The 25101-nt window shown below is 40.7% G+C and overlaps 1 protein-coding gene and 1 non-coding gene across 2 annotated transcripts in view; one reads left to right on the forward strand and one right to left on the reverse strand.

Annotated features, from left to right (window-relative positions):
- The window catches only part of DNAAF9 (dynein axonemal assembly factor 9), a 67387-nt gene that overhangs the window by 24966 nt on the left and 17320 nt on the right, over nt 1-25101 (forward strand). The window contains exons 11-27 of the mRNA XM_052681833.1: nt 396-477; nt 1218-1254; nt 3690-3777; nt 4181-4257; nt 4486-4530; nt 5030-5075; nt 5405-5516; nt 6828-6898; nt 7625-7675; nt 8503-8590; nt 12471-12574; nt 15574-15720; nt 19635-19723; nt 19931-20029; nt 20298-20415; nt 22326-22414; nt 23702-23860. Of these exons, the coding sequence (XP_052537793.1) occupies nt 396-477; nt 1218-1254; nt 3690-3777; nt 4181-4257; nt 4486-4530; nt 5030-5075; nt 5405-5516; nt 6828-6898; nt 7625-7675; nt 8503-8590; nt 12471-12574; nt 15574-15720; nt 19635-19723; nt 19931-20029; nt 20298-20415; nt 22326-22414; nt 23702-23860 (1502 nt within the window). The remainder of the gene's footprint in view (nt 1-395; nt 478-1217; nt 1255-3689; nt 3778-4180; nt 4258-4485; nt 4531-5029; nt 5076-5404; nt 5517-6827; nt 6899-7624; nt 7676-8502; nt 8591-12470; nt 12575-15573; nt 15721-19634; nt 19724-19930; nt 20030-20297; nt 20416-22325; nt 22415-23701; nt 23861-25101) is intronic.
- Nucleotides 11850-11932, reverse strand: TRNAL-CAG (transfer RNA leucine (anticodon CAG)). Its single transcript has one exon. It is a non-coding gene; the product is annotated as a tRNA-Leu (tRNA).

The raw sequence follows: 25101 nt of genomic DNA on the forward strand, positions 1-25101 counted from the left end.
TGGTTTATTTACAGGTACAGGTGAAACTGTTTTAATAGGGTACCATGAAACTAGTAAATAAAGCCAAGTGCCAGCATAGTTATCGGAACCTGACACACTTCCCTTTTATGAGAAGAGCAGTTGGCATAGGAAGCTGAAAACACATTGTTAACACTTATGGAAGTCAGAGCTCATCTCCTTTCCAAAGCCTTTGAATCGTTCAGGTCAAGTAAAAAATGAAATAGACCTTTGGAAACGTAAGTAGTTCTTTTTAAACCAGTGAAGTCTGTGTTGTATGCTTCCTGTAGTATATCAGTTATTAGAATACTTAAGGGGAACTTAGTTTGTTGTTCATTATTACACCAATTCTTTATTTCACTAAGGTCTCTCTATGTCTCATTAATACTGACCACCAGGTAGTGCAGTGTGTATCTCCAAAGGGACCTTTGGCTTGTTCAAGGACCTATTTTTTTGGAACCACTCACATTCCTTTCCTGGGTAAGTATGTTAAGCACACCAGCTGGTATTCTAAGGTAGTGCTTCTCTTTGATTATTTCAGACTTCCAGTTACTAAAAGTTGGCTTTGATTCCTTTATGAGTGTTAGGCCATGTAGTCTTCGCTCAGTGGTTGATTATGTGGGTTTTTCATGGAGAGCAGAAGTGAAGTGTTGTCCAAGGATTTTTTTTGGAAGAATAGAAAATTATTTGAGTCAGTTTCAGTCATCTTTCTATGATTGAAATGTAATATTAATCTTCCCTAATAAAAACAAGCCAAATGAAAAAAAATTGAATTAGCTTAGAGTCTAGGGAGGGATCTGTAAATAAATTCAGTCTCCTCAGTGTTAGTATACATCTTCAAATTGATCCAGCTCAGTAAGAAGGTTGTCAGAAACACTGAAGACCAACAGAACTGTAGCATGTGTATGCACTAGTCATGCTTTTTCCTGGGCATCCCTTAATAGCACCTTTGGGAGAAGGGACCCAGCATGAGAGTTGTCTTTGTTCTGACCCAGTGGAGCTGTGCTGGGGGTGCAGGTCTTAATTTTAGCCATTATATGTACAGGTTCTACTGCCGTGATTTTGTCTGTGCTTTGATCTTTGAATCTACAAACAAGCTGAAATTATACAAAGTGTTGGATAATGACACAAAAAATATGCAGCAGAACTGTATGTCCAAGAGGTTCTGTGTAAATGCCTTCCAAAGGTGCTCAGAATAAACTTTTTCTTTTTCTTTACAGGACATGACAACGAGATACACAAGAAACCTGAACAAGTGTAAGCTCCAACTTTATTCCTTAACTCCTTTGCTCTTTTAGCTTTGTTGCAGTAGATCAAACCCCTTTTAGTCAGCAGTGGCCATAGGCATTTTCAGAGCTACTTTTTAAATTTAGAATAGTGTGAATGTGAGAAGATTGCTAAGGATGCTGATGAGCAAAACAGGAATTGCTACATGGTGTGATGCTCCACCAGCTCTACAGTGAAATGTTAAAGGCAGCGTTAGCAAAGTTCACTTCATTTGAATTACTTCAAAATGCACCTTAAACCCAGGGTGGAAATATGTAGAACTGGGAGTAGGTTTCATGGAAGTAAAAGTCATTCTTAAACTAGTTTCATCAAGCTGAGGTTTGTATTTCTTAGTGAAAATTCCAACATGGACTACCTCTAGATGGAAACTGTCCCCTCACTAGTGCTACATACAGGGGAAGGCTTCCCTCCCTTGACTTTGGCTAATGCTGCCCAGTGTGCTGGTAGAGTTTTTAGTAGCAAGGGCACAATGCTGGCTTATCTTCAACCCACCAGAACCCACAGGTCCTTTCCTGCTGGGCTGCTTCCCAGCTGGGTGCCTCCAGTACATGCTGGTGCCTGGAGTTGTTCCTCCTCAGTGGTAGGGCTCTGCATTTCTCCCTTATGGACTTCTCTGAGGTTCCTGGCAGCCCATTCCTACAGCCTGTCGAGATCCTCTGGATGGCAGCACCACCCCTTGGCACTCCTTGTTTTGTGTCCTTTGCAAACATGTTGAGTGGGAAGTAAAGTGAACTTCTGTTTTTTGTATTTCTTTTTTTTTTTTCGTAAGCCACAAAGCTTTCAGTGATGTTGACCTTAAGAAAATAACATGATTTATCCACACTGATTCCTGCTTTTTTTCCATAGAAGATAGTAGATAATCTATTTTAGGACTGCTGACAAACCAGGTCTTGCCATAGAAACTTTCTCCTCCTTACTAGATAGGATATTTTCAGGAACCTGGTTTTAGCAAGAAAGAAAAGATGTGCTGGAGGGAGCTAGCACACATTTTTGCCTTTAGTGTTACAGTTTTAAAATGGGCAGAAGGTTAGGAGGTCTAAAGCATGTTAGTTTGAATTGCAGCCCCTTGTGAGATGATTTCTTGGAACCGTTCTGAGGTTAGTTAGAAGAAGAGAACCTCTAATAGGGATTGTTTGAATTGGCCACTGTCTGTCTGGGCAAGTTTTGGTGTGTTTTGAGGTTTCTTCACATTAGACTATGCTTGGGAGCTTCAGATTCTTTCTTCCTGTCCTTCAGAAATGCTTTGCATAGGCTTATACGCTGTATTGTTTTCTTTCTTTTCCCCTCCATCCTTCCCCTCATAATGCAGCAGTTGCAGAAGAGTACAAGTTCAGAGAAGTAGGGATGTGTTGTTGACCTCTACATCTTTCTTCTCCAACTTGGGTCCAAGACAAAAAGGCTGATGCTTTTCCAGCTTAGCTGCAAGACAAGAGGCCGATGCTTCTTACTTGGGCACAGATTTTTGTTTTCCTTAGCTCTGTAGCTACAAACACGTCAGGAATTGTAAATCACTTCTGGCTTCACATAATCTTTGTTTACTTCAGTGTAGTATTCTCTCCAGAGAGAATTGGCCTAAGCCTGATGTAGATGCTCTCGAAAGGTGGTGACTGGCTCATTGTAGATTTATCTTTTGTTTGACATTCTGCAGAAGGAGACAGTCACCAAAGTTGGTTCCATGTGTTTACCAGCCTGGTTTTTGCAGAACATGGGGCTACCATTGTGTTTTGTTTGAGTATTTATGGTGTGATCTTCAACACAATCCCAATGGAAGACAGCAATAAGACATCTTTTTCCTTTGAAAAGAGCAGGGCTGCTTTTCTGCCAAGAGTTTTTTGTTAAGATATTGTACAGTTTGAGCAACACCAGGTTTTGCTTTTTTTTTTTTTTTTATTTTTTAAACTGAGATATTTAGCACAAGATACATCTGTAGTCATTTGAATGAGGACTGCTTCCACGTGAGGGAGTTCTGTGTTAAGAGGAATTGGAGAATGATGAAATTGTGTGAGTTGGAAGGGACCTCTAGAAGTCAGCTGGACCAACTGCCCTGCAGTGAACAGGGACATGTGCAGCTCCATCTGGTGCTCAGAGCCACGTCCAGCCTGCCCTTGAGTGTCTCCAGGGATGGGACATCTGCCACCTCTGTAGGCAACCTGTGCCAGTGCCTCACTGCCCTTTTTGGAAGGAACTTTTTCTTTATATCCAGTCTAAATCTCCTCTTTTCTTGTTTGAAACCATTTCCCCCTGTCCTGTCACACCAGACCCTGCTAAAGAGCCTTCCCCCTTCTTTCTTACAGTCCCCCTGTACTGAAAGGCTGCTAACAACATATAAGAAATGTTCCTTTTGAACAGAGGAAGAAACCAAATTCTCTCCATCTAGTAAATGCTGTGTTTGTGTTTCTCTTCAGTATGCTGTTGTCGCAAATATATACTGCTGTTGTAGAGGCTGTGCTTGCTGGCATTGAGTGCTATGCTAAAACTTCCACTGAATCCAAGGTAAATGAAGCACTGGTTCTGTACATTGTCATTGTTGATTTGGGTTACTTGCAATGTAAGATTACATGCAGACACCCCCCCCACCTCACCTCCCCAGAACCCAAAATATTTCACAAACACTTCAGTCAACTGCATAACATAAATAAGGTTAATACTGTGGCTTCCAGCCTGGCTTTTTGTTAGAGAAACTTCAGAGTATCTTACTATGTAACAGTTTTTTCATCTTCCATGAGTTTCCCTTACTTTACAGTAAGAAAACTGGGAGATGTGAACAAATTTTCTTGGGTGCCTTGGTGTGTTATTATTTACTGTGTGGTCTCTGTCTATTTTAGAGGTGCTCTTGCAATTGCTGGAATGTTGAAGCACAGGGAAAGATGTTTTATTCCCAATTTCCTTTTTTCAGGCCAAGGAGGCAGCAGAGCAGATGCTGATGTCTGTGTTGGACAGCCTGCATTTAACACAAATGAAAACTGTGCTACGGTAAGGATTTTCAAATACTTGCTGATCTACAAATCATGTGAGTGTGTTAGCTTCTTTTGGGGGAAAAAAACAGACAAAATGTTAATGGAATTTGCATAACTGGTGAATTTTGAGACTTCATAAAGTGTTCAGAACCTCTTACAATCGTGATAAGTGCTTTGTTTTTCTTTCCCTGTTTATTCAATCACTCCAACAATTATTAATCTGTTACTGCTTTTTGTTCTACAGCTCCAAAGTTGCTTTTCAAATTCAGGCTGTGAATAATCATGGAAGGTTTGTATCACTTCTTATTATTAATGTTATCAATAGATTGTTTTATAATAATAATTGTTATCAATAGATTAAGCTTGTGGTTTTTGCTTAATCCAGTGAGTTTGTTGTTCTTTTCTGGAGACTGAGAAAACATTGCAGTTGATTATTTTGTACGAGATGCCCCAGATGCTTTTTTGTTGGTGTCAGTTTATTGCATTTATGTCTCCAATCCCATCAAATCTTAGAAACCTCTTAAAAAAAAAACCAAACAAGTGAGCAGAATATTTTTATTAACTCCCTTCATCAGAAGAAGCAGCACAAGCCCATCATGAGTTTCCATTTAAAACAGTGCTTTTAACTTGTTTAACGTTACAAGGTTGTGCTTTTTGATCCCCATGTTGTCTAATTAACCCAAATGGCCAACACAAATAAGAACGTATGTTAAGATGAAACAGTGACTGTTACAAAGTCACTCAAAATGATCAGTCATTAAATATTTAATTACCCTTTTTTGTTCTAGAGTTACTCCATTAAACAGTGAGGATAGCCTGAGTTTGATTAAAACGGTAAGTAAGCAGTTCAATATTTGCCTTATACATTTCTATTAGAAAGCAGAGCTTGAGTGGCTCTTTGAGTGGAAATAATGTAAGGGGAGAGATAATTTCAGATGCTGAACCTGAGACAAGATGAACTTTGAGTGTGAAGTCAGACAGTGGACTTTGAAGGAAAGCATTAACGTATAGTTAAAATCTCAATCTTTCCATTTCAAAATAGAAGCATTGTGTTGAAGGAAGTAAAAAATAATAATAATAATACACAGGATCTGCTGCATTCCTTGAAATACTTTAAATTCTACTTTTTGTTCCTTTCCTGTCCAACTGTTTGATTGCTGCAGGCCTCTATGATGGTGTTTGACATTCCAGACTTGCTCGCAGGAAGAGGATGCTTGGGATCTGTTGTCTTCTCAGAGTCATTCCTAACATCACAGATACATGTAAAAGAAAAAGGTAACTACTTTGAATTCTAATGCTGACATTGTCATACTCTGAACTTTCTTGCTGAGGAATAGCAAAAGGGCTTCTGATGGGTGTTATTGCTATTATGTTTTTAAGCCTTTGTTAATTCAAAGATCATGAATGTTTTAGCTTGCAGTAATGAATATCTGTTGTCAAGACAGTTTTCTCTGAGCTCACTGAAAGAGCTTTGGTTTTGTAGCTGCTTTGTCCTGTGACAGAGCTGGGGTGTCAGAATTGAAGTGTGGTGGTAATCTTCCCAAATTTCCTTCAGCCTTAGTGATTGTTTGCTATTGTAGCTCACTTTCATCACTCTGTTACACTCTTACACGATCTGCTTCAATTTCAGTTGTTTTTGTGCTTGAAAGTTAAAATGAGACAAAACTATATAGTCACAGAATGGCCTGGGTTGAAAAGGACCACAATGATGATGTAGTTCCACCCCCCTGCTATGTGCAGGGTCACCAACCAGCAGACCAGGCTGCCCAGAGCCACATCCAGCCTGGCCTTGACTGCCTGCAGGGATGGGGCATCCACAGCCTCCTTGGGCAACCTGTTCCAGTGCCTCACCACCCTCTGGCTGAAAAACTTCCTCCTAATATCCAACCTAAACCTCCCCTGTCTCAGTTTAAAACCATTCCCCCTTGCCCTATCACTGTCCATCCTTGTAAACAGTCGTAACCCCTCACTTGGTTTTGGAATAGTCTTAGATTTAACATACAGAGTGCTGAGTGATAGCTTTACCAAGTGCATGTTTCTCAGACTGTTTACCTGTGTCAGAGAAGCTTAGTTGTTAAGATTGTCTGGATAATGTCTATGAATTCTTGTATCCAGACATGCTGTGAGGTTTTTAACTGTGTGAGATGGGATGTTTTTGGTAGAGAAGAGAGCAGAGGAGGAAGCATATCCTGTTGAAAAACTATTATTATGAAGATATTGGTTAAAACTTTGTAGTCCATCTTCAAATAGAAGTCTTCAGCTGCAATTTGGGATAGGTTGCAGGCAAGGATTGAGAAGGTAAATCTGTATCTCAGGCCATACTGTGAGCTAGAAAGGGGTAGCAAATAGCCAAAAAGCTGGTTTTGGTAAGAGGTGCACCAGGGTTCCTTTTTGTATTGTGTGGTGGTTCTGGTTGTGTTACAACACAGGAAGGCTGAGAGCTGCTCCACTGGGAAAACTTCATTTAAAAATGAGTCATAATGAGGCAACTTGTATTTTACAGAGAAATTTCCAGTCATTAACATTAAACAGTCTGAAGTATATGGATGGTGTATACTACTTTGCTTTCCATTTACTTCCCTGCAGATGGCAGTATTAATTCAGAAACCAGCCACATAATTCTGACTGCAGCTATCCCACGATACGCATCTTGGCTGGTTAGTATGCAAAAACTTGTTCCAATTTTTGTCTGTAAATACAAATTGACAACTGAGAACTTGTTTTAAATGTGTGGGTGCATGGAGGAAAAAGTATAGGACCCATGCATTGAAACCAAATTCTGTGATGCTATGGTTTCTGTGTTTGGACAAGGAGTTTGTGACTTGTAAGTGGAAACAGGCTGTTGTTTCCATTCATTACAAGATGAAATCCTTTTCTTTTCATCACTGCTTCAATTTTGAGCTGTGTGAAGGCAAGAACGTGTAACTTAAGAGAAATCTGTTTATTGTGGGGGCACTTAAGGTCAATTTAGTGCCTGCCTCAACCTCAAGGTCTGTTTCTTGACCTGTACTGTAGGAACTGTTAGAGATATATTTCCTCTGACATTATGAATGTTCAGAAGATGGATGACATGATCCCTACTTCTGAACCACTTTAATAATAGTGTGTTTAAATAGACTGAATAGGATGCACTTTTGTTTGCCTACGCAACTCAACTTTAGTCTGTGTGGAAGAGTTCAGTGGGGAATATCCCCTTGAATATATTTCTAAGAGCTGTTTCAGCCCTATGGTATCAAAAAGCACAGAGCTGCCTTTGAAGCAGTCTGATCTCTGGACTTTTAACTGTGATTCTTGTTTTCCCTGAACCTTCTTTAATGATTTTCCTTTAAATCAACCTTGTTTTATCTACTAACTGTGCACATGGGAATGTTTTCTGGCTACAGGTTGAAGATAGCGACGTGAAACTGTCTGAAAAGGCACAGCTAATACTGAAGGTAAAATTGAGCATTTTTGTGATGAGATTATGAGATAATGAGATTATTTTTCTCAAGAACTAATATTCTAGAAATTTTGACTGCTAGTAAAATAGGCATTGAGCATGCTGCTTCTTCCTCTTCTATGCCAGAGTTGTGTTTTTCAAGCCTTGACTTACAAAAGAAGTAAATATATTGTATCTAAGAGTTGGTGGTTTTCTTTCATTGAAGGAATGACAAAACCCAAGAGCACAAAGCTTTAATAAGGCTGAGATTGCATGGAAGTCTTGCAAGGTATTACCCATGGGCTTCATGTGTTCCAAAATAAAAAGACAACAGAACCAAACCTCAGTGCTGCTCTACGTGCAACTTCCTTGTAACTTAATTAGGATGCTAAAATGTCTAAAGGAAAACACTTCAAGCAGTATGAAAAATAAAAGAATTTGGGATCTGGGAACATCTTAAACCACACGAGTTTCACATTTCTGGCTTAATTTGCGGTTTCCAAGGATCTTCATTACAAATAGATTTATTTTCCTGTAGCGTATACTTTAAGTTCAGTGGACTGACAATCTAAAAACCAAAAGCTGTGCCTTGTGGTTGTGACAATAACTTGCAACTTAATAGCTGTTGGCAAAACCATATGGCCCCAGGAAGTTCTTTGAGAAATTATGCTCTTGACACGCTGTGTCTTTCACTGCTTCTGCATCAGCACTGTTTCAAACTCTTGAAAAGTTCTGACAGCTGCTGTTGAAGAATTCTTAAATCAAAACCATAAGAGAATATTTCTATCTGAATTATACTCCATGATGTGGTCTGTGATACCACTGTTTGTTTTTCCTGTTTAGGAAGACAAATCCTTTCTGGGCACTTTACTTACTGGAGATGATGGAGCTTATATTTATTCTAGCAACCCACAGGCCATGCCTGCAGAAGGTGAGTGCATTTTTACTTGCATGCAGCATCAGTTCACTTTTTGGTGTGTTTTTAAGTATGAGAGATGCACAGGTGTTGGGATTCACAAATCTGGTGTCTGTTTGTACCATAGAAGCTTAGAATGGCTGGGGTTGGAAGGGACCTCAAGGATCACCAAGCTCCAACCCCCCTACCAGAAGCAGAGCCACCAACCTACACATTTAATACTAGACCAGGCTGCCCAGGGCCCCATCCAACCTGGCCTTGAACAGGCTGTGCCTTCTCCTTTAAGAGCTCAAGTAGCACAAGTATCCCAATAATATGACTAAAGACAACTCTGAAGAACTGTTAGCTGGATTTGCCCTCACTTCACATTCATTGCAATGATGTCCCTCGCTTTGCTTTCAGAAAACTCAGAGCAGAATAAATGTTTTGATTCATAACTTTTTTTTATTAGGGGGTAGCACTTCTATGTTCCTCTGTCCAGAGAAGGTGCTGCTGTCACAGTGTAGTTGTACAGCAATCCAGTACAATGACTACTATTTGAAATCTAAATGCTTTGTATAAGCTGACAGTCTTTCAGAGAAAATACTCAGCTTTCATTTTGTAGCTACAGAGGGAGAGGACTGAGGATAAATGACATGCAAGACAATTAAACAGCTTTCACATGGTGGAGTTTATTTGCACTCTAAGGATTTTAAGGGAGAGGTTAACGTAAAATAACATACTTAGCAACTTTGCAGCACACTGCTGGCTGTGCAAGCCAACTCAGTAAAACCAGAAGGCTGAATGGTGAATTTTCCCTTTTTGCTACATGAAAACTTGCTGTCTGCTCCACTCGAGCTGTCTGTTTTTTCCCTGTTTTGGTACATTTAACTTAAATGTTTCCGTAAATCTTGGGTTGGAGGGTTATAAGTAGGTGATAGAAAGACCGTTGTGTAACACTTCAACGAGTGAGATATTTCCTTAGGTGTCAAGTGAAAATCAACTTGATGCCATTGCCTTTCATGTGCAGCTCAGTTTGCTGTGCTCCCATTGGAGCCCTGCTGAGGTTGCAGCCATGTAGATAGGAAAGGTTAGGTGGAAAAAGGTGCTGGCATGGGCACACGTCTCTCTATCATTTGTGCCTTGCTATATTAAGCTTTATATGTTGAAAAGTCATGTGGGAAAAAAAAAAAATACAGGCTTTTAACCCTTTTCTTTTAATATATCTATGCTGTGCTTTTGTTGAGTGAATCAATCACTCTTACCAATTAAGCTGTCACTTCTGAGGTTGATGACACATGAAAAATACATACATAGCACACCAAGTTGTTCTTTTGACTGTCTTTACTGCTAGAAGAGGCCATTTTGCTTTCGATTAATTACTGTTCTTCTGGGCTTCCTTTTCTAAAATAGGAAAAAAAGAACTAAATCTGGCTTCTGCCTGTTTTCCTAACTGACACGTTCACAGAATCACCAAGGTTGGAAAAGACCTTCAAGATCATCCAGTCCAACCATCCACCTCTCACCAATAGCTCTCACTAAACCGTGTCCCTCAACACGTAATCCAAATTGTGTGATTTTTCTTTGGGATCTGATAAAAACACTGTCCCAAGTACTGGGTTTTGCCATCCTTATTCCTTTCCACATCAGTTTCATGAGGTACAGCTTTCTGGTGTCGTGAACAACTAAGCTTTGTCTCCATTTTACTTGCTCTGAATTCAGATCTTGAATTCATCTTGCTAGCATTGCCCTACTTAGAATAGCAGTGTGTTATATAATAGTCATCTTTCCAATGCAGCTTTAGTGTTAAATGAAAGCTTCACTCTAAAACAGCTGTGTTCACAGCTCACAGACTCTGCTTTTTAGGTGCCTGATAGAATCACTACCTAAACGTTGTGACTTGAGTCATATCATGCTCTTCTCAGTGTTATGGCTTAATAAAAAAATGAGCAGTTTTGAAGATCTCACTCTGAGTTACCTTTTCAAGAGAAAAATGGTCTAATTCTTCATTGTTTTCCTAAATGTTGTTTGATAGATGGAGCTGTGTGTGCAGTCATTTGTAACTGTATCTCGTAGCTGTTCTGCTGCTCAGCTTTGCTTTTTCTTAGAGCATAGCTCTGAGCAGTGCTGCTCTATCAAATAAGAAAACCTTTCCATTGTGTGCTTCCCTTTATGGGATGTGATCCTGCTTTCAGTGCATAACATAGCACAGGTAGCAGAGGTCCAGTGAACAGCCCCAACTTATGGCTTCCCTATGCCAACCAGAAACTAGCTGTTTGCTGTATCAGTGTCTAGGACTTGGATGGAGCTGGCTTTTTATCCATGACACTGCTGAGCCTTGCTGCTACTTGTCTTTCCAGCTGGTTCTCCCTGCCAGCAACCAGTCTGTTCTCAGCCTTGCAGAGAAGGATCTGGGGATCTTGATGGATGAAAAGCTGAACGTGAGCCAGCTCAGAATGCAAATGGTATCTTGGGCTCCATCAGAAGAGGGGTGGCCAGCAGGGACAGGGAGGTGATTGTCCCCTTCTACTCTGCCATGTGAGGCCCCATCTGCAGTGCTGTGTCCAGGTCTGGAGCCCCCAGTACAAGAAAGACAGGAAACTGTTGGAGAGGGTCCAGAGGAGCCACAAAGATGAGCAGAGGGCTGGAGCACCTCCCCTATGAAGACAGACTGAGGGAGCTGGGCTTGTTCAGCATGGAGAAGAGAAAGCTCTTGAGAGACCTCATTGCAGCCTTTCAGTACCTAAAGGGAGCCTACAAACAGGAGGGGAGCCGTCCCTGTGAAAGGGTAGATAACAGCAGGACAAGGGGAAATGGTTTGAAGTTGAGGGAGGGGAGATTGAGGTTGGATGTGAGGGGGAAGTTCTTGAGAGAGAGAGTGGTGAGGTGCTGGAACAGCTGCCCAGAGAGGCTGTGGATGCCCCGTCCATCCCTGGAGGTGTTCAGGGTCAGATTGGATGGGGCCCTGGGCAGCCTGGGCTGCTATGAAATGTGGAGGTTGGTGGCCCTGCATGTGGCAGGGGGTTGGAGCTTCATGATCCTTGAGGTCCCTTCTGACCCTGGCCGTTCTGTGATTCTGTAAGACATCATGAAAAAAAGAGACAAATTAATTCTGTGTCTCCTCTCTGCTATAGCACGCAGTGGCATGCAGGAAAATTGCTGCTGCAGGAAGCTGTCTCAGAACTCCAGCACAGTCAGTGTTTCAGTGTTAGGAAGGGGTCCTGCGGTCCAACTGCTGCTCAAACAGAGCAGCCCAGAGTGAGGTGCTGGGGGCCCACTGAGAAAAATGACAACTTGTCAGAAGTGGGATTCGAACCCACGCCTCCAGGGGAGACTGCGACCTGAACGCAGCGCCTTAGACCGCTCGGCCATCCTGACAGTGCTATTATGCATCTGAGGCAGTGATGAAGTGTTTAGGCAGTGTGTGCGAGGCATGTGTTTGGAGTGGGTGTGAAATGGGTGCTTTGGTGTATGTGAGAGAAACAAGACGAGTCTGCAGGCAGAGGACTCGTCTTAATGAGAAAGTAAAGGGAAACCATCGCCTCAAACATCTATTTTTTTAATGTCTGCATGATAGTTGTTATCATTTTGTCACTTTGCTGTATGCCTGCGAGCCTTTCTGATCTGATGATTTTCATGATCAGTGAGATTCAAGGGGTAAGACTAAAGCAAATGCAGACATAAACATAGCCATGATTACTTCTCTCTTCAGTGAGACCCAATGAGCAACAGATAACTGTGCTGGGTGCTGCCTGAAAGCTACTGCAAAATTTTGCTGAGGTATATTCCACAGAAAATATGATAAGATCCTGCAAGAACAGAGTTTGTTCCTCAGACAGAAGAGACATTCTTCACACAGTGCTGAGATACTGATATATCTCTAAACGACTCTTGTTTTTTTCCTTTCAAATGGCAGGCAAATTGTACTTCTTCTCAGATGGCATTCTATTCTGCGATCCCCACCATGGCAGCATTTCCATTTCAAAGGACCATATCAATTCCATTTCTCTGTATGATGGGGTGAGTGGTTTTGTTTGTTCCTTCTATCATAAACTTTTAAATCAAATTTAATCAAATCGAAGCCTTGCTTCGAGGGTACTGATTCAAAGTGTTCAACGTTAGTTGTGTTTTTGAGTGTGTATAAAACTAGTAAGTGATGCAAACATATCCCCAGGCTGGATGTGGCTCTGGGCAGCCTGGTCTGCTGTTTGGCAACCCTGCACATGGCAGGGGGGTTGAAACTGGATGGTCGTTGTGGTCCTTTTCAACCCAGGCCATTCCATGATTCTAGGATCTGTAGTTTTAGCATTGGTTGGCTAAGTCTGTTATTGGTCCGTGAAGCTTTAAGGAATAGAGGTGAGTTATTAGACAATGTTTTAACTGTGTAAAATTGCTCTTTAATGAAAGAGAAAATGCTGAATGTAGCATTCATAAAACACCTAGACAGACCAGGCAGAGAGAAGCTCAAGGCACTGTGAAATCCTGCGCTGTGTCAGAGGGTGAAATTCTGCATTCTGTTCAAAATACATTTAACCTTCAGCCCAACATTTGTGGCAGTGCACTCCTTATCTCCAAGGGTCACGAGAGCGTCTGTCTCATGTCGTAGGGTGTTGTGTAACTGACAGGGTGCAGGGTGGGATTGCTCCGTGTTCTCCAGGCTGAGAGGTGAAACAGAACGACGTGCTGCTTGTGATTGTGCACACGCCAAGTAATGGTGCTAAAAGACACGCTGTGAGGCGCATATTTCTGCCATTCTCATGATCAATTTATGTCTCTCCACGTAGTTTGCTAACTCTTGCCACCTAACAGTCTGCCTTTCTGGCTTAGTGAAATTAAGTTAGGTCCATGGCTGCAAAGCTTTTTGCTTTCCTCTTCAAGGCAGGCACGCTGCCTTAACCATTGCTTTTCAAGGGTGGAAAAGAGGTTATTTGGGTAGGTTATTGTTTGCTAAGCACCCTCCAAAAAAATCTTTGTTTCCTTTAATTTCTGTTCTCTTCTGGTGCAGCTTTACACTTTTGTTCAGTGACCTCCAGAAGGCATTGTGTAGCCTCCATTTCATCATATAATGGAAGAAAACAGTAAAATACAATCAAAGTGTGTTATTCAAAACGATGGAGAGAATCTTACCTTAGCTGCCTTGTCTTGTACATCGTATTGCTTGCCCCGTGGTCGTTTAAGAAGCTATTTTAACACTGACCTTCCTTCTATTGTTTGACTCAAGACACTCACTTTCATAAAACTTGCTATTTATGGGACCTGGATATCATTCTTGACCTGGTGCCAGATTTTTGTGTCAAGTTAAACCTTGACAAGGGAGCATTTTATTGTTCAACTGACTTGGCGTAATGCAAGGGTGGGGAGCTTAAATGTTAAGAAGTGTCAGGAGAAGAAGGGTAATTGTTAGCATGTTTTTTCTTCAAGTTATTGCGACGACAGTATTGATGAAAAGTGGAGGATAATTAAATGCTGGGATTCAAGTAAAAGATACAAAGAGCTACAGTTTCTTAGCAGCTGTCTCAAGATGCTTCTCTCCCTGACTTGCAAAAGTTTGCATTTCTGCCTCTAATGTGTTATAAGCTTCTCTGTTCTGAGCATCTAGCTGCCAACTATGCTCCTGGAGTTGTTTGGGATCATAGACATCCAGCACTGGTCATTGGGGATCATAGACATCCAGCACTGGAGGATAGGGCACATTGCTCGCAAAGCTTTGCCGTGAAGGTTGAAAACAAGTAACATCCTGTTCCAATCTTGTGAGAGCTAGACTCAATCTCTACTTCCCTGGGATGTGAAGCACCACTCTGTTCTGTTCTAGCATAATACCAGCCATCCTAGAGGGTAAAAGAAAATAAAATATCCAGCAGGCTGCTTTGCCCCCCAGTCTCCAAACTTCCAGGTTTAGTTCTCTTCTGTAGCGTTCAATGTCTCAGTAAAGTTTAGCAAGGCATCCTAACTGTATGAAGCTTAGAGACACTTAGTTAATTTCTACTAAGTATTGATGTTTGTAAGTACTTGAATCTAGTATTTGCTTTGGTCGTTAGTCATCAAGTGAATAAATATTATGGAGTGATAATTAGATTGGGCATTCAACATGCAGATTGCAGCGTGTGAGTTTGCTTTTCAGTTGCTCTTCATGACATCTTTGTTACCCTGTGGAATTCAGATCTAAGTCTGTGGGCCCAAAAGCTAAAAGCATTTTCACTTAAGAGAAATTCTCCTCCTAGAATGCCTTCTTATTGTTGTTCAGTAACCTCAGTGACTTCAGGAGATGACTTTTATAGTTAAACCCTGAGTCAGCAAAGGGTAGAGGTCCTGTTTGCAGATATCACTGAATTGATACCATTGAATTGATTTACTTGTGTAAATGTTCCCCAATTTGAGCCTTCTTTTAAAATCAGTGAGGAGAGTTCTTTCAGCTCAGTTTGCAATAGCACCATGCCATCCTCTTGCTGTCAGATTGACATTACTCTTCTGGAGTGCCTGTGTCAAAGGAGATGGGTGGATGTAGATATAGAGCTGTTCAACGTTTAGATGTTGAACTGGGGGACATGGCTTAGTGGGGAGTTTTGGTCATAGGGGGATGGTTGGACTGGATGATCTTAGAGATATTTTCCAACCTTGATGATATTATGACTCTATGAGATAAGGGTGGCTCTGTAATGCTTCAGCAGGCCTAAAATTCTACCTTTTGGGGGAAGGAATAGATATTAAAACTAAAGTGTTTTTTTTTGTGTGTGTGCGTGCTTTTAAGGATTCAAAGCTTGTAGGAACGATCTCAGATGCTTTCTTTTAAAGTTTATGATATTGCTAATTGCTGCAAGGTAGAAAGTGAGAAGTTGTGCAAGTGGCTGCAGGTAATTCTTGCTGCACACCACTTCTATGGAAGCTAAGCCATTAAGACCTTTATGAGTGCCAGCTGTGACTTTCACTTTTCTTTCTTGATATGTTTAACATTTTAAGATTTTTTCTTCCTCACTTTAATAACTGTTATTCACAAATTATCTTGTTTATTCCTTTTCTAGGATTCGACTGGCATTGTTGCTGCTCTCTTTGTAGACTTCAAAAGCTCCTTGCTTGCTCATCTACCAATTGAATTCCATACCCGAGACAACTTTTTGATGATTGCACTTTTTCCCAAAACCAAGATTTATAAAGCTTTTTATTCACAGGTAAAGTAAATAAAGGTTAGAAACTTTTTTTTTCTCCACATTCAAAACAATTATCCTTCATGTTTGAGAGACAAGAATTGAATGTGTTAACATCTGCCTTGAGTAACTACGTTTACAAAGAAAAAGGGATTTGTTTTTCACATTAAAGAGCTGCTAAAGCTTGTCATCTGGTAAGTAGATGCAGAAAAGCTTAAGATATGGAATCATTCTTCAGTTGTTTATCACAAGCAAAACCTTTCCTTGCAACTCCATGCTCACACTTCGGAAGGGAGAAGAGGTGGTTAATACTGATGGAGCAACAGGTTAGGAAATAGATTGAAAACTTCTGTGAAAATGGATGGAGAGTATTGAAAGGGGGCTGTGCTTTTAGAAACTGCTTGTTGTCTTTCATATTTCACCTTTTTCCAAGATATAGCAGCCTACAACTGTAGGAAGGGCTTTTGCAGAGATCTTATTCATTAGTGGCCGATAACAAGGGGAGGTAACCACAGACTGCAGCTTTGAAGGTGCAAACTGAATATTAGGAGAGTGGTATTCAGCAGAGAGAGCTGCAGCAATGGAATAGGGAACTCAGAAAGCACATCTCCAGCTTTGAAGGTTTTGGAAACTTGGTTGGGGCAATGAATGGCTAAGCTGGTCTGTCCTGCTTCCATCAGAAGGTTGGTATGGAGACTTCCAGAGGATCTCTTCTAGCCAGGAATCTGGCTTTTCTGCAAGAGCTGTGGCAACTCTTCTGCAGATTTGAAACGGCTTCAGGCCTCCCTGCCCTGTAGTCCTTCCCAAGAGCTGATTGCTCCTGGTCTTAGGAATTTGCATTAAGTCTGAGAAACTTCAACTTAGTGTGCATTTCTAGTGATTGTGCTGCTTGTTAGGGCTTAATGGTCACCATGTGCTTTCATTTTGTCTTCTGAAGTCAGTGATTGCTCTAAGGCTTGTTTTCTAGTGGTTGCATTTTAAATGTAGTGCTGGTGTATAATTGGCTACAGCAATTGCATGTAGTGGCAGAGGTTCTATTGTGTTTCTTGTGGTTAGACACGTTCGGATTGTGATCCTTTGGGAAGTTTGGTTTAAGTCTTTAAGTATCCCATATGGCATTGTACTATTTTCTGAGTAAATTGGCCTCATGCATTCGAATGCAGAGGCTTTTAATAAGCAAAACTTTATAACAATAGCTTTTGAGGAAGTGAGTCTGGAGATTTTAGGAGTTCACAGGGGTTTTAGCAGGCGATCATAAGCCTGGACTGGAAAAGACCACCTAGATCAATGTGTACAGTCCCCACTGGTAACATTAATGACTCCATAAAATTTCTCCTTCTTTTATCTTAAGTGCTTTGACTTCTCCCACTGTGTTTGGCTGGGGATGTTTTGTTTGGTTTTGAATTTCTAACTGATTTTATTAGGTCTACTTTTAAACCTGGTTTTATTTAGTTTTCCCAGTGGGAATGTTTGAGCTATTCAGAGATTTCAGACCTATTCTTTCTGGCTTATTTGGCCTGATGAAATAAAACCAGATCCTTTTTAGTCTGCCGTTATAAAAATGTTCTCCTTGCCTCTAATCATTGTAATAGTTCTCTTTTGATTTGTTTCTTTTTTGACTGTAGACATCCAAACTGTGTGCTGTATTGTAGAGAGGGGTATTTGTTTCTTCTATAGACAAAATAACAGTGCTCATCAGTAGTTCAGAGTTGCCTGCAGTTTGAATTTGCACTACTACTTCATTGGAACAGGCTGCCCAAGGAGGTTTTGGATGCCCCATCCCTGCAGGCATTCGAGGCCAGGCTGGATGTGGCTCTGGGCAGCCTGGTCTGCTGGTTGGTGACCCTGTACACAGCAAGGGGGTTGGAACCAGATGATCATTGTGGTTCTTTTCAATCCAGGCCATTCTATGATTCTGTGGTATTGTCTAGAGTTAACAGATAGCAGACCTTTTTTCTGAGGAACACCTTCAGGTCCCCTTCTACTGGGGCATGTTTAGTAGGCATGACAGTGACGGGTTGGCGGTTGGACTTTGATGATCCTTGTGGTCTTTTCCAACTGTAATGATTCAATTATTACACCATTGACACTCCAGCTGATTCTAGTAGTGCTTGTGTCTTCATTCTTGCTTTCTTTCTTACCTGCCTCATATTTTTGTCTGGTGCATTTCACTGTTATTCATTAGATAGTTGTTGTTCTATAAAGCATCACAGCGCTCCACGATGGTCATCCAACTTAGTTTCCTCACAATCCTGTTGATTCACTTCAGTTCATACCACATTCATTGCAGATGATGTCAGGGAACCTACTCTTAAGCAACCAAGTCACAGTTTTTAGGATTTATCAGTTTCTGATCTGGCATCAAACTTTGCTCGAGTTCAAATGGATGAAACGTATCGTTTGTCTAGGAGGTGGTATCTCATGAACGAAGACTGTGCATGAGACCAGGTGTTCCTCAGTATGTAAGCCATGTGAATCAGGTATTATATTTTGTTAGTGTCTTTCTTCAGCCGTTTATTGCTTTTCTCCAAAATCTATTCTAAAACCACGTACAGCTGGAGTTCTGTAGACACGTTTGTTGCTCAACAGACCAGTAGCTGCAAGGATTCACTGAACTGCAGCTCGTGGTTTTACTCTTCTGCAGTTGTATCACATGTGGTGCCTCGTTTAACAGACTTCGTGTAAGTATGATCTAATTACTTTAAGCCCCCCTTGAAATAGAAAACAGCAGTTCCCCATCCCTTCAGATCTCAGTGCTTTCTATTCCTTTTAACTGCAGTGTTGGTTGCAAGACTTAAAGCACGCAGCAATAGAATCTGGTTGGAGGATCCTGCAAAGAGGCAGCAGTTTCTCTCACATCTTCACTGTAATTAATAGTTGAGGTGGCCTTGCTTAGGCTTCGGGATTCTCTCTGGTTTTCTCCGTATTTTATAATACTGTAGCAGCTTTTTTCCTCTCTTTTCAGTCATACAAAAGGGACACTTTTTGTAAACCAGTTGTCTTGGTTTCTTTTTACAAGTTCTCACCCAATCTGACCTGCATTTTCACCCAGCCCTTTGACTTCTAAAGAGCACATTTTTCTGTTTACCAATCCCTCTTCCCATCCCTCGTAGCCATTTTCCTTGGTCTCTTCTACACGTTTCTTGAAGCCATTATTTCTTTGGCTGCGTGGCTCGTTCTGCAGAAGCAATTCAGGCTTTTGTTAATATCACAACTTTATTTTATTTTCATGTGTTTTGTCTCGGTGTTCATTGTGCTTGGGATGCCTATTTGTTAATGGCAAGCAGTCTTCCTCCTCACACTGCCCAAATTGTTTCGTCTTGTAGAAAATTATTGTGAAAAATGACAATGGCAGTTGCCTTTACTTAGGAGAAGAAGGGAAATACTGAATGCTTAAACGACTGCATGATTCATCTGAATCTGATTTCTAGTTTCAGAATGCCATTCATATTAATGTGACTTGGCCAGAGCAATAGGATGTCAGCCAAAATACTGTTCCCTAGAGAAATGAGGACTTAGTAGGTTGTGAAAAGGCATTTTTTCTTAAATTTCTAGAAATAAGGTTGCTGCAGTCTTACCTAATGGTAATTAGAACAGTAATTAAAGGAGATATATATAAATTCAGTTCCTGCTGTGCTGCAGTTGGACTGTAAGTGCTTTGCATTTGTAGTAGTTAGGCATGCCAGGACTGAGTGATAAATGTGAAACTGAGCTGCTTCAATCAAGTTATTTCTTAAAGTAATTCCAGTCTGGTAAAGCTTTCAAATCTGATCTGTGGAGACTTACTCCATGTTTTGAATACTTTCAACAAAACCAGTATTGTGAAAGACAGTTGTAAGGCTAGCTAAAATGAATGTATCTTATAGGTGAATGAAGGCAAGTCTTAACACAAATTTTGCAAACTAATGATTCTTATGAGTTGTCCTTTGCTGTTGCAGGTTTTCTCTTCATGGCAAAACCAGACAAACTCAGGATTATCTTTAAGGGTTGTCCAGGAAGGATTCCTGTCTGTGGAACAAAAGAGACTGTAAGTTCGTGCTACGTGTAATTGTAGGTTAACTATGTGCTGTCATCAGGAAAATGCTGACACAGATTTTGATAACGATTCAAAAAGAAATTGCTGCATTCTTAATGCAACGCTCTTTTGTTGTTCCTTTTTTGTGCCATCTGGTTTAAAGAAGAAAAACTTCTAGGCTTTTCTTTCAAGTAACCAATTAATTCTGTGCTTTTTTAGGCATTCCAGTGTTCAGAAGCTGTTCAGTTCTTTGTCTTTTCCTTCTGGGGAAAGATGCAATGAGCTGAAAATATCTGCTGCCCTCCCAGAGTTAGAGAGGTGAGAAATGATTTCTATTTCTGAGGGATTAGGCTCAAAAGGAACAGTGCAAAAAATATTTTGGTGCACGTAATGCTTGTCTAGAAATTGCTTATGTACTAAGCCTGTCTTCCCACTTGATATGTTTTTGAATTATTTTGAATTATTTCCTCCCTGGGAAGCTTCTGTTTGACCTTTTCACAATGCTACTGGAGTAATTTCCCAGCTAGTTATACAAATGAAGTATTTTGCTCTTAACTGGGAGAACATATCTTTTCTTTCCTGAAAGGTTCATGCAGCACTTCGCTGTCAGCAGTGTCAGTCGTGAGCCAATAATGTCAGCACATCTTCCTATTTTATTGCAACAGTCAGAAACCATTCCTGACAGCAGAGCCGAAAGCGATAAGGTAAGCAAGCAGTACAGCATTGCCTCCCATCCCTGGTCCTGTTTGCTACATAATTATCCGGAGAGGCTGTGGATGCCCTGACCCTGGAGGTGATCAATGCCAGGTTGGATGGGGCCCTGGGCAGCCTGGTCTGGTATTAAATGTGGAGGTTGGTGGCCCTGCATGTGGCAGGGAGGTTGGAGCTTGGTGATGCTTGAGGTCCCTTCCAACCCAAGCCGTTCTATGATGCAGTGTCATCCATTGCAAGACAGATGTAAACCCTCTCTGCCTCCTTTCCAGTACCACCAGTTCATCCTGAGCTTGCTTCAAGTCTGTTCCTTAGAATAAATTGCCCTGTCCTGTTTCCCTGTTGATGTGACTTATTTTTTCTTTTTCATATAAACAATCTTTTGGAAGTGCTGATGGCCCTTCAACCTGATAAAATAGAGGCAGAAAATGAGGAGCAGATCTTCAACTGAACATTTTTCTCTCATGTCCAGAGATTCAGCCCCGAAGCAGTAGTTTGTTTTTATGAATTGCTGAATAATTTAATGGAATTGTTCTCTGGAACATAAGTCCTTTAAATAGCATGGAGGTAGCACATGATATTTAACATTTGCTGATATTATCTGAGGAACATTCTGTTCTCTATAGGGGCAGCAACAATTGTCAAACTTACGGGGTGCTTTAAATAGGATTTCAGTAGAAATTATTTCTTTGTAACTTTCCAGCATTTGAAGTCTGCTGTCAGCAAGAAAACCAAGGCAGCAGGAATCTGCCTTTTTCTCTGAATATTGTAATATGATGACAGCCTTATTTCCTAGGGTCTAGCTCAGCCACCATACTGACACTTAATTTAAGTATTAAATAATAAGCCCTTCCTTCTGGTTTTAGATCTGATTTTTAAAGTTGGTTTAAATGTCTTTGTGAATGGTTAAAGATTCTTTTAACATTCATACCAGTTTCTATAAAGCACTCAATCTTTTCCTCTATATTTATTATATATACTCAATGCCTGTGAGCATCCAAAATAAGACAGGATACAAATAATGTACAGGTGACTGTCTTCAGCAATAATGTGGCTAGAATCTGGAAGAGGTAATTAATCTGTTAGTAATAGGAACCATTACCAGAGTAATTTCCTTCAGCACAGCACAGAGTGGTTTTTAACCACATTTCCAGAGCTCATTTGCTTGCCTCTGTACCACATGGTTTAGAGCTATATATGCTTTGGAGTTGCACTCTAGCTCTTTCTCTGTTTTCTCTGCTCTGATACCTCTCTGAACACCTCAAAGAATGCAAAGAATGGCAGCAGGGCTGCTGTATGCAGAAAAACTCTTGCCATGTTGGAGCTGTTACTGTGCAGCCTCTTCCCAGTCCTCCTCAAAGCTGCACAGAGTTTTGCTTAAAGCTGTCATCAGTTTTCCTTACGACACACTCAGCATTCAGTTTCAGAAACCTGGTGTTTCTCTGTGTTTGACAGCAGGGCTGTTCAAAATACATCATCACTTCCTTGGAGCTGTTTTCTCAAACACTGTTGTATGTATTTAAATTTACCCTTTTCATCATAATCTGTTTGGTGTCTGCAGTGTTCTGTCTCACATTTGCATTGATATTTACATTAGTGTAGATTTTAAGGTAAGGTTTTGATGTAATGGTTTTTTGATAATAGTCTGTTGTATCTGATTATCCTTTCATTGTATTTAAGGTATAAAAACAATGATAAAACATCTTTCTTAAATGATCTATTATCTGATTGAGTATGTAAATGCTTTACACTCATTGTTCACTGCCTTGCTGTTTGTGTGAATTAATGCCACTTGATTTTTGTATTTTGATTTGAGGTTTTATGGAGATAGAGCATTATGTGCATACGTTGCAGGCTCATTTCTGATCTTTCAGGTTCTTCCCTTTCCTCCCCTGTGTTTCAGGTGGTTATCACCATCATAACAGGCCTTCCAGGATGTCGCTCCAGTGATCTCTGTGCTTTTCTCATCACTTTTAACAAGGAGCATGGGAGGTTCGTATGGTTCTGGTTTCAGTGTCCATAGCAGTGGTGTTGTGTATCACCAGAGCTGCTCGATGTGAAGGAAATAGAATTAGGAATGCTTCACTTTTTTAAAAGAATATCTCGGTTTCTGTATTATTCTGTATATTTGTAATATTCTGTAATATTCTGTATTATTGAATTTATTCTTGTAATTATTACCAAGGACTTTTAAATAGTTTCTGCACCGCACAGGCTAGGGTGTATTTTTGATGGGGAAGCACTAAATGAGTACAACTCAATTATTTTGGGTATCTCATTTAACTGCAATGCAAGGTAGATTCAGAGAAAAAAAAAAACCACCACAAAAATTCTTTGTTGATATTCCTTATTCCAAATATCAGAGGTGTCATTATAGATCTGATCTATCTGGAACTGCCACTGATGCTGTGGGCAGCTGAATCATAAAAGGGCCAAATGAATCCTGTCTGAAGCATGGAAGTGAACTTGTTCACAATGTTAGGAGCTTCCATTTACTGAGTTACGTGGTAATGCATCATTTCTTCTTGGAGAAAAGACTGTATTAATGATCCTTTCAACAGCATTGTTTTTAATCTGCCCTACTTCCCATTCTGTATGTGCAGCAGGGAGGTGTATTCAGGACATGTATTGCAAAAAGACAAATCCGCTGTAGGGATTTACCCTTCTATGTATTAATATAGATCTTTGATCTGGGAAACAAGACATTTTAAATCTTACAGCCAAGCACCGTAGAGAGTTGAATCTCTGCAAGGTTCTGGACTGTTGTCTTGTGTCACTTTTAACTCAGAGTCTTCGTATTAGCAAGCTGATGTGGAATATCTTGGTGGTTGTTTTTCTAGGGTGAGCGCTTCAGGTGGGTTTTGAATGGTCTGTAATGCCAACTTTCAGTAAGCTTTCCACACAAACGCTGTTATTACATCTCGCAGTGAAATATTTTCATGCCCAGAGTTCTCAAATCACATCAGTTTAAGTTCTGATAACTGCATTGTGAATGAAGATCAGAATTGCTCATGTGATGATGTGCATCATTTGTGTCAAAAAAGAAAAACACAGAAACAAAAACACAACAAGGAGAAAGCACAAACCCTTTTGGCACTGATTGAAGGAATGTGTTCATGCTGAAATGATAGAAAACTAAGTAAATTCCACTTTTCCACCTGTTATAAGAGATGTGGAGTCTTGAGGATTGTCGGGTTTCTTTTTGGTGGGTCGAAACAAAAAGTAAATGGAAACATGATGTCAGAACACTTATTTTGTTGTTGTTTTCTGTTGTTTCAGGTGGTTAGTTTATCGACAGACTATGGATAGCCCTGAGTGTTTTAGTGCAGCCCACTTCCAGCGTTATCTCTCTGGTGTCCTGGAGGCTCAGCAAAAGCACAGCGTCCGTCAGTCCACCTATGCCAGGAGGAGCAAACGGCTGTTAGTGGTCTTGCAAGGGTAAGTGTTTGAACTTTGTTTGGACTGTAGCACAGAGTAGGGGATTTTCTGTTCACTTCCTGTTTCCAAGGTGTTTTTAGTGTACTTCCATCACTTGCAGGCATTCACGTTTCAGTTCTAATGCATGGTTCTCTCTTAGTTCTGTTTAATGTACACGCTAAACTCGACTTTCCTGCTGCTTGTTAATTTTATTGCTTGCTGCTACACTGCAGGAAAAAATACCCACAAATATGCAAAGTCTTCCTTTCTTGACATGGGAGGAAGGACTGAATTTGGTCTATATCCTCTGTTTGAGAGATTGGCTTTTGGCCTCTTATCCTTTCCAGCTGTACCCTAGTCTGTTGACTAAATGGTTTTAAGTTGAAGAAGGGAAGATTTAGTTTGGATGTCAGGGGGAGGTTCTTTACAGAGAGAGTGGTGAGGTGCTGGAACAGCTGCCCAGAGAGGCTGTGGATGCCTCGTCCATCCCTGGAGGTGTTCAAGGCCAGGTTGGATGGGGCCCTGGGCAGCCTGGGCTGGTATGAAATGTGGAGGTTGGTGGCCCTGCGTGTGGCAGGGGGTTGGAGCTTCATGATCCTTGAGGTCCCTTCCAACCTGTTCATTGTGTGATTCTGTTGTTAAATAGCACTCCAGTGGAACAGATATTCCTGTCCCCCCCCACAACAGCCCCAGACATCCTAGATAGAGAGATGATGGTCCTTCCAAGGCTGTTTCATGCTCACATTCATCAGTTTTGTCTTCATGTTTGTATTCTCACATCTCCTTCAGACCTATAAGAGCCCTGGTTGCCCATATTTAAAGCCATAGACTTAGGCATGGACAATAGAGCACAGACAACATGAGATTATGTTGCCAGCTGCACTCTAGAGCTGCAGGTGAATATTCTTGAATGTCTCTCTGTAGCATTACTGTAATGCATAGAGAGAGGGTTGCATATTGTAGTTCCTGTTGGTACACAAATGAATTATTGGCAACAGACCTATACTTTGCAACTAACAAAATAGTAAAATACACAATAAATGTTGTAATTGTTAAAGAATGCAGAAAAGCATTAGCTAGCTTCATGTTGTACCTTTCACGTACCGTTTTCTTTGTAAGGTTGCAAAAATACTGAAATTGTTTTGATGAAAAATGAGGGTGGAGCACCTCCCTATTTCTTTCAGAGGAAGATCCATTGTGTTTGAGGCATTAGATGACTGGGAACGTTTTGGTAACTTCTAATTTGTGCAGCTTCAGAAAGG

This window comes from Tympanuchus pallidicinctus, unplaced genomic scaffold (assembly GCF_026119805.1).
Source record: "Tympanuchus pallidicinctus isolate F22 unplaced genomic scaffold, pur_lepc_1.0 scaffold2, whole genome shotgun sequence".
NCBI classification, from domain to species: Eukaryota; Metazoa; Chordata; class Aves; order Galliformes; family Phasianidae; genus Tympanuchus; species Tympanuchus pallidicinctus.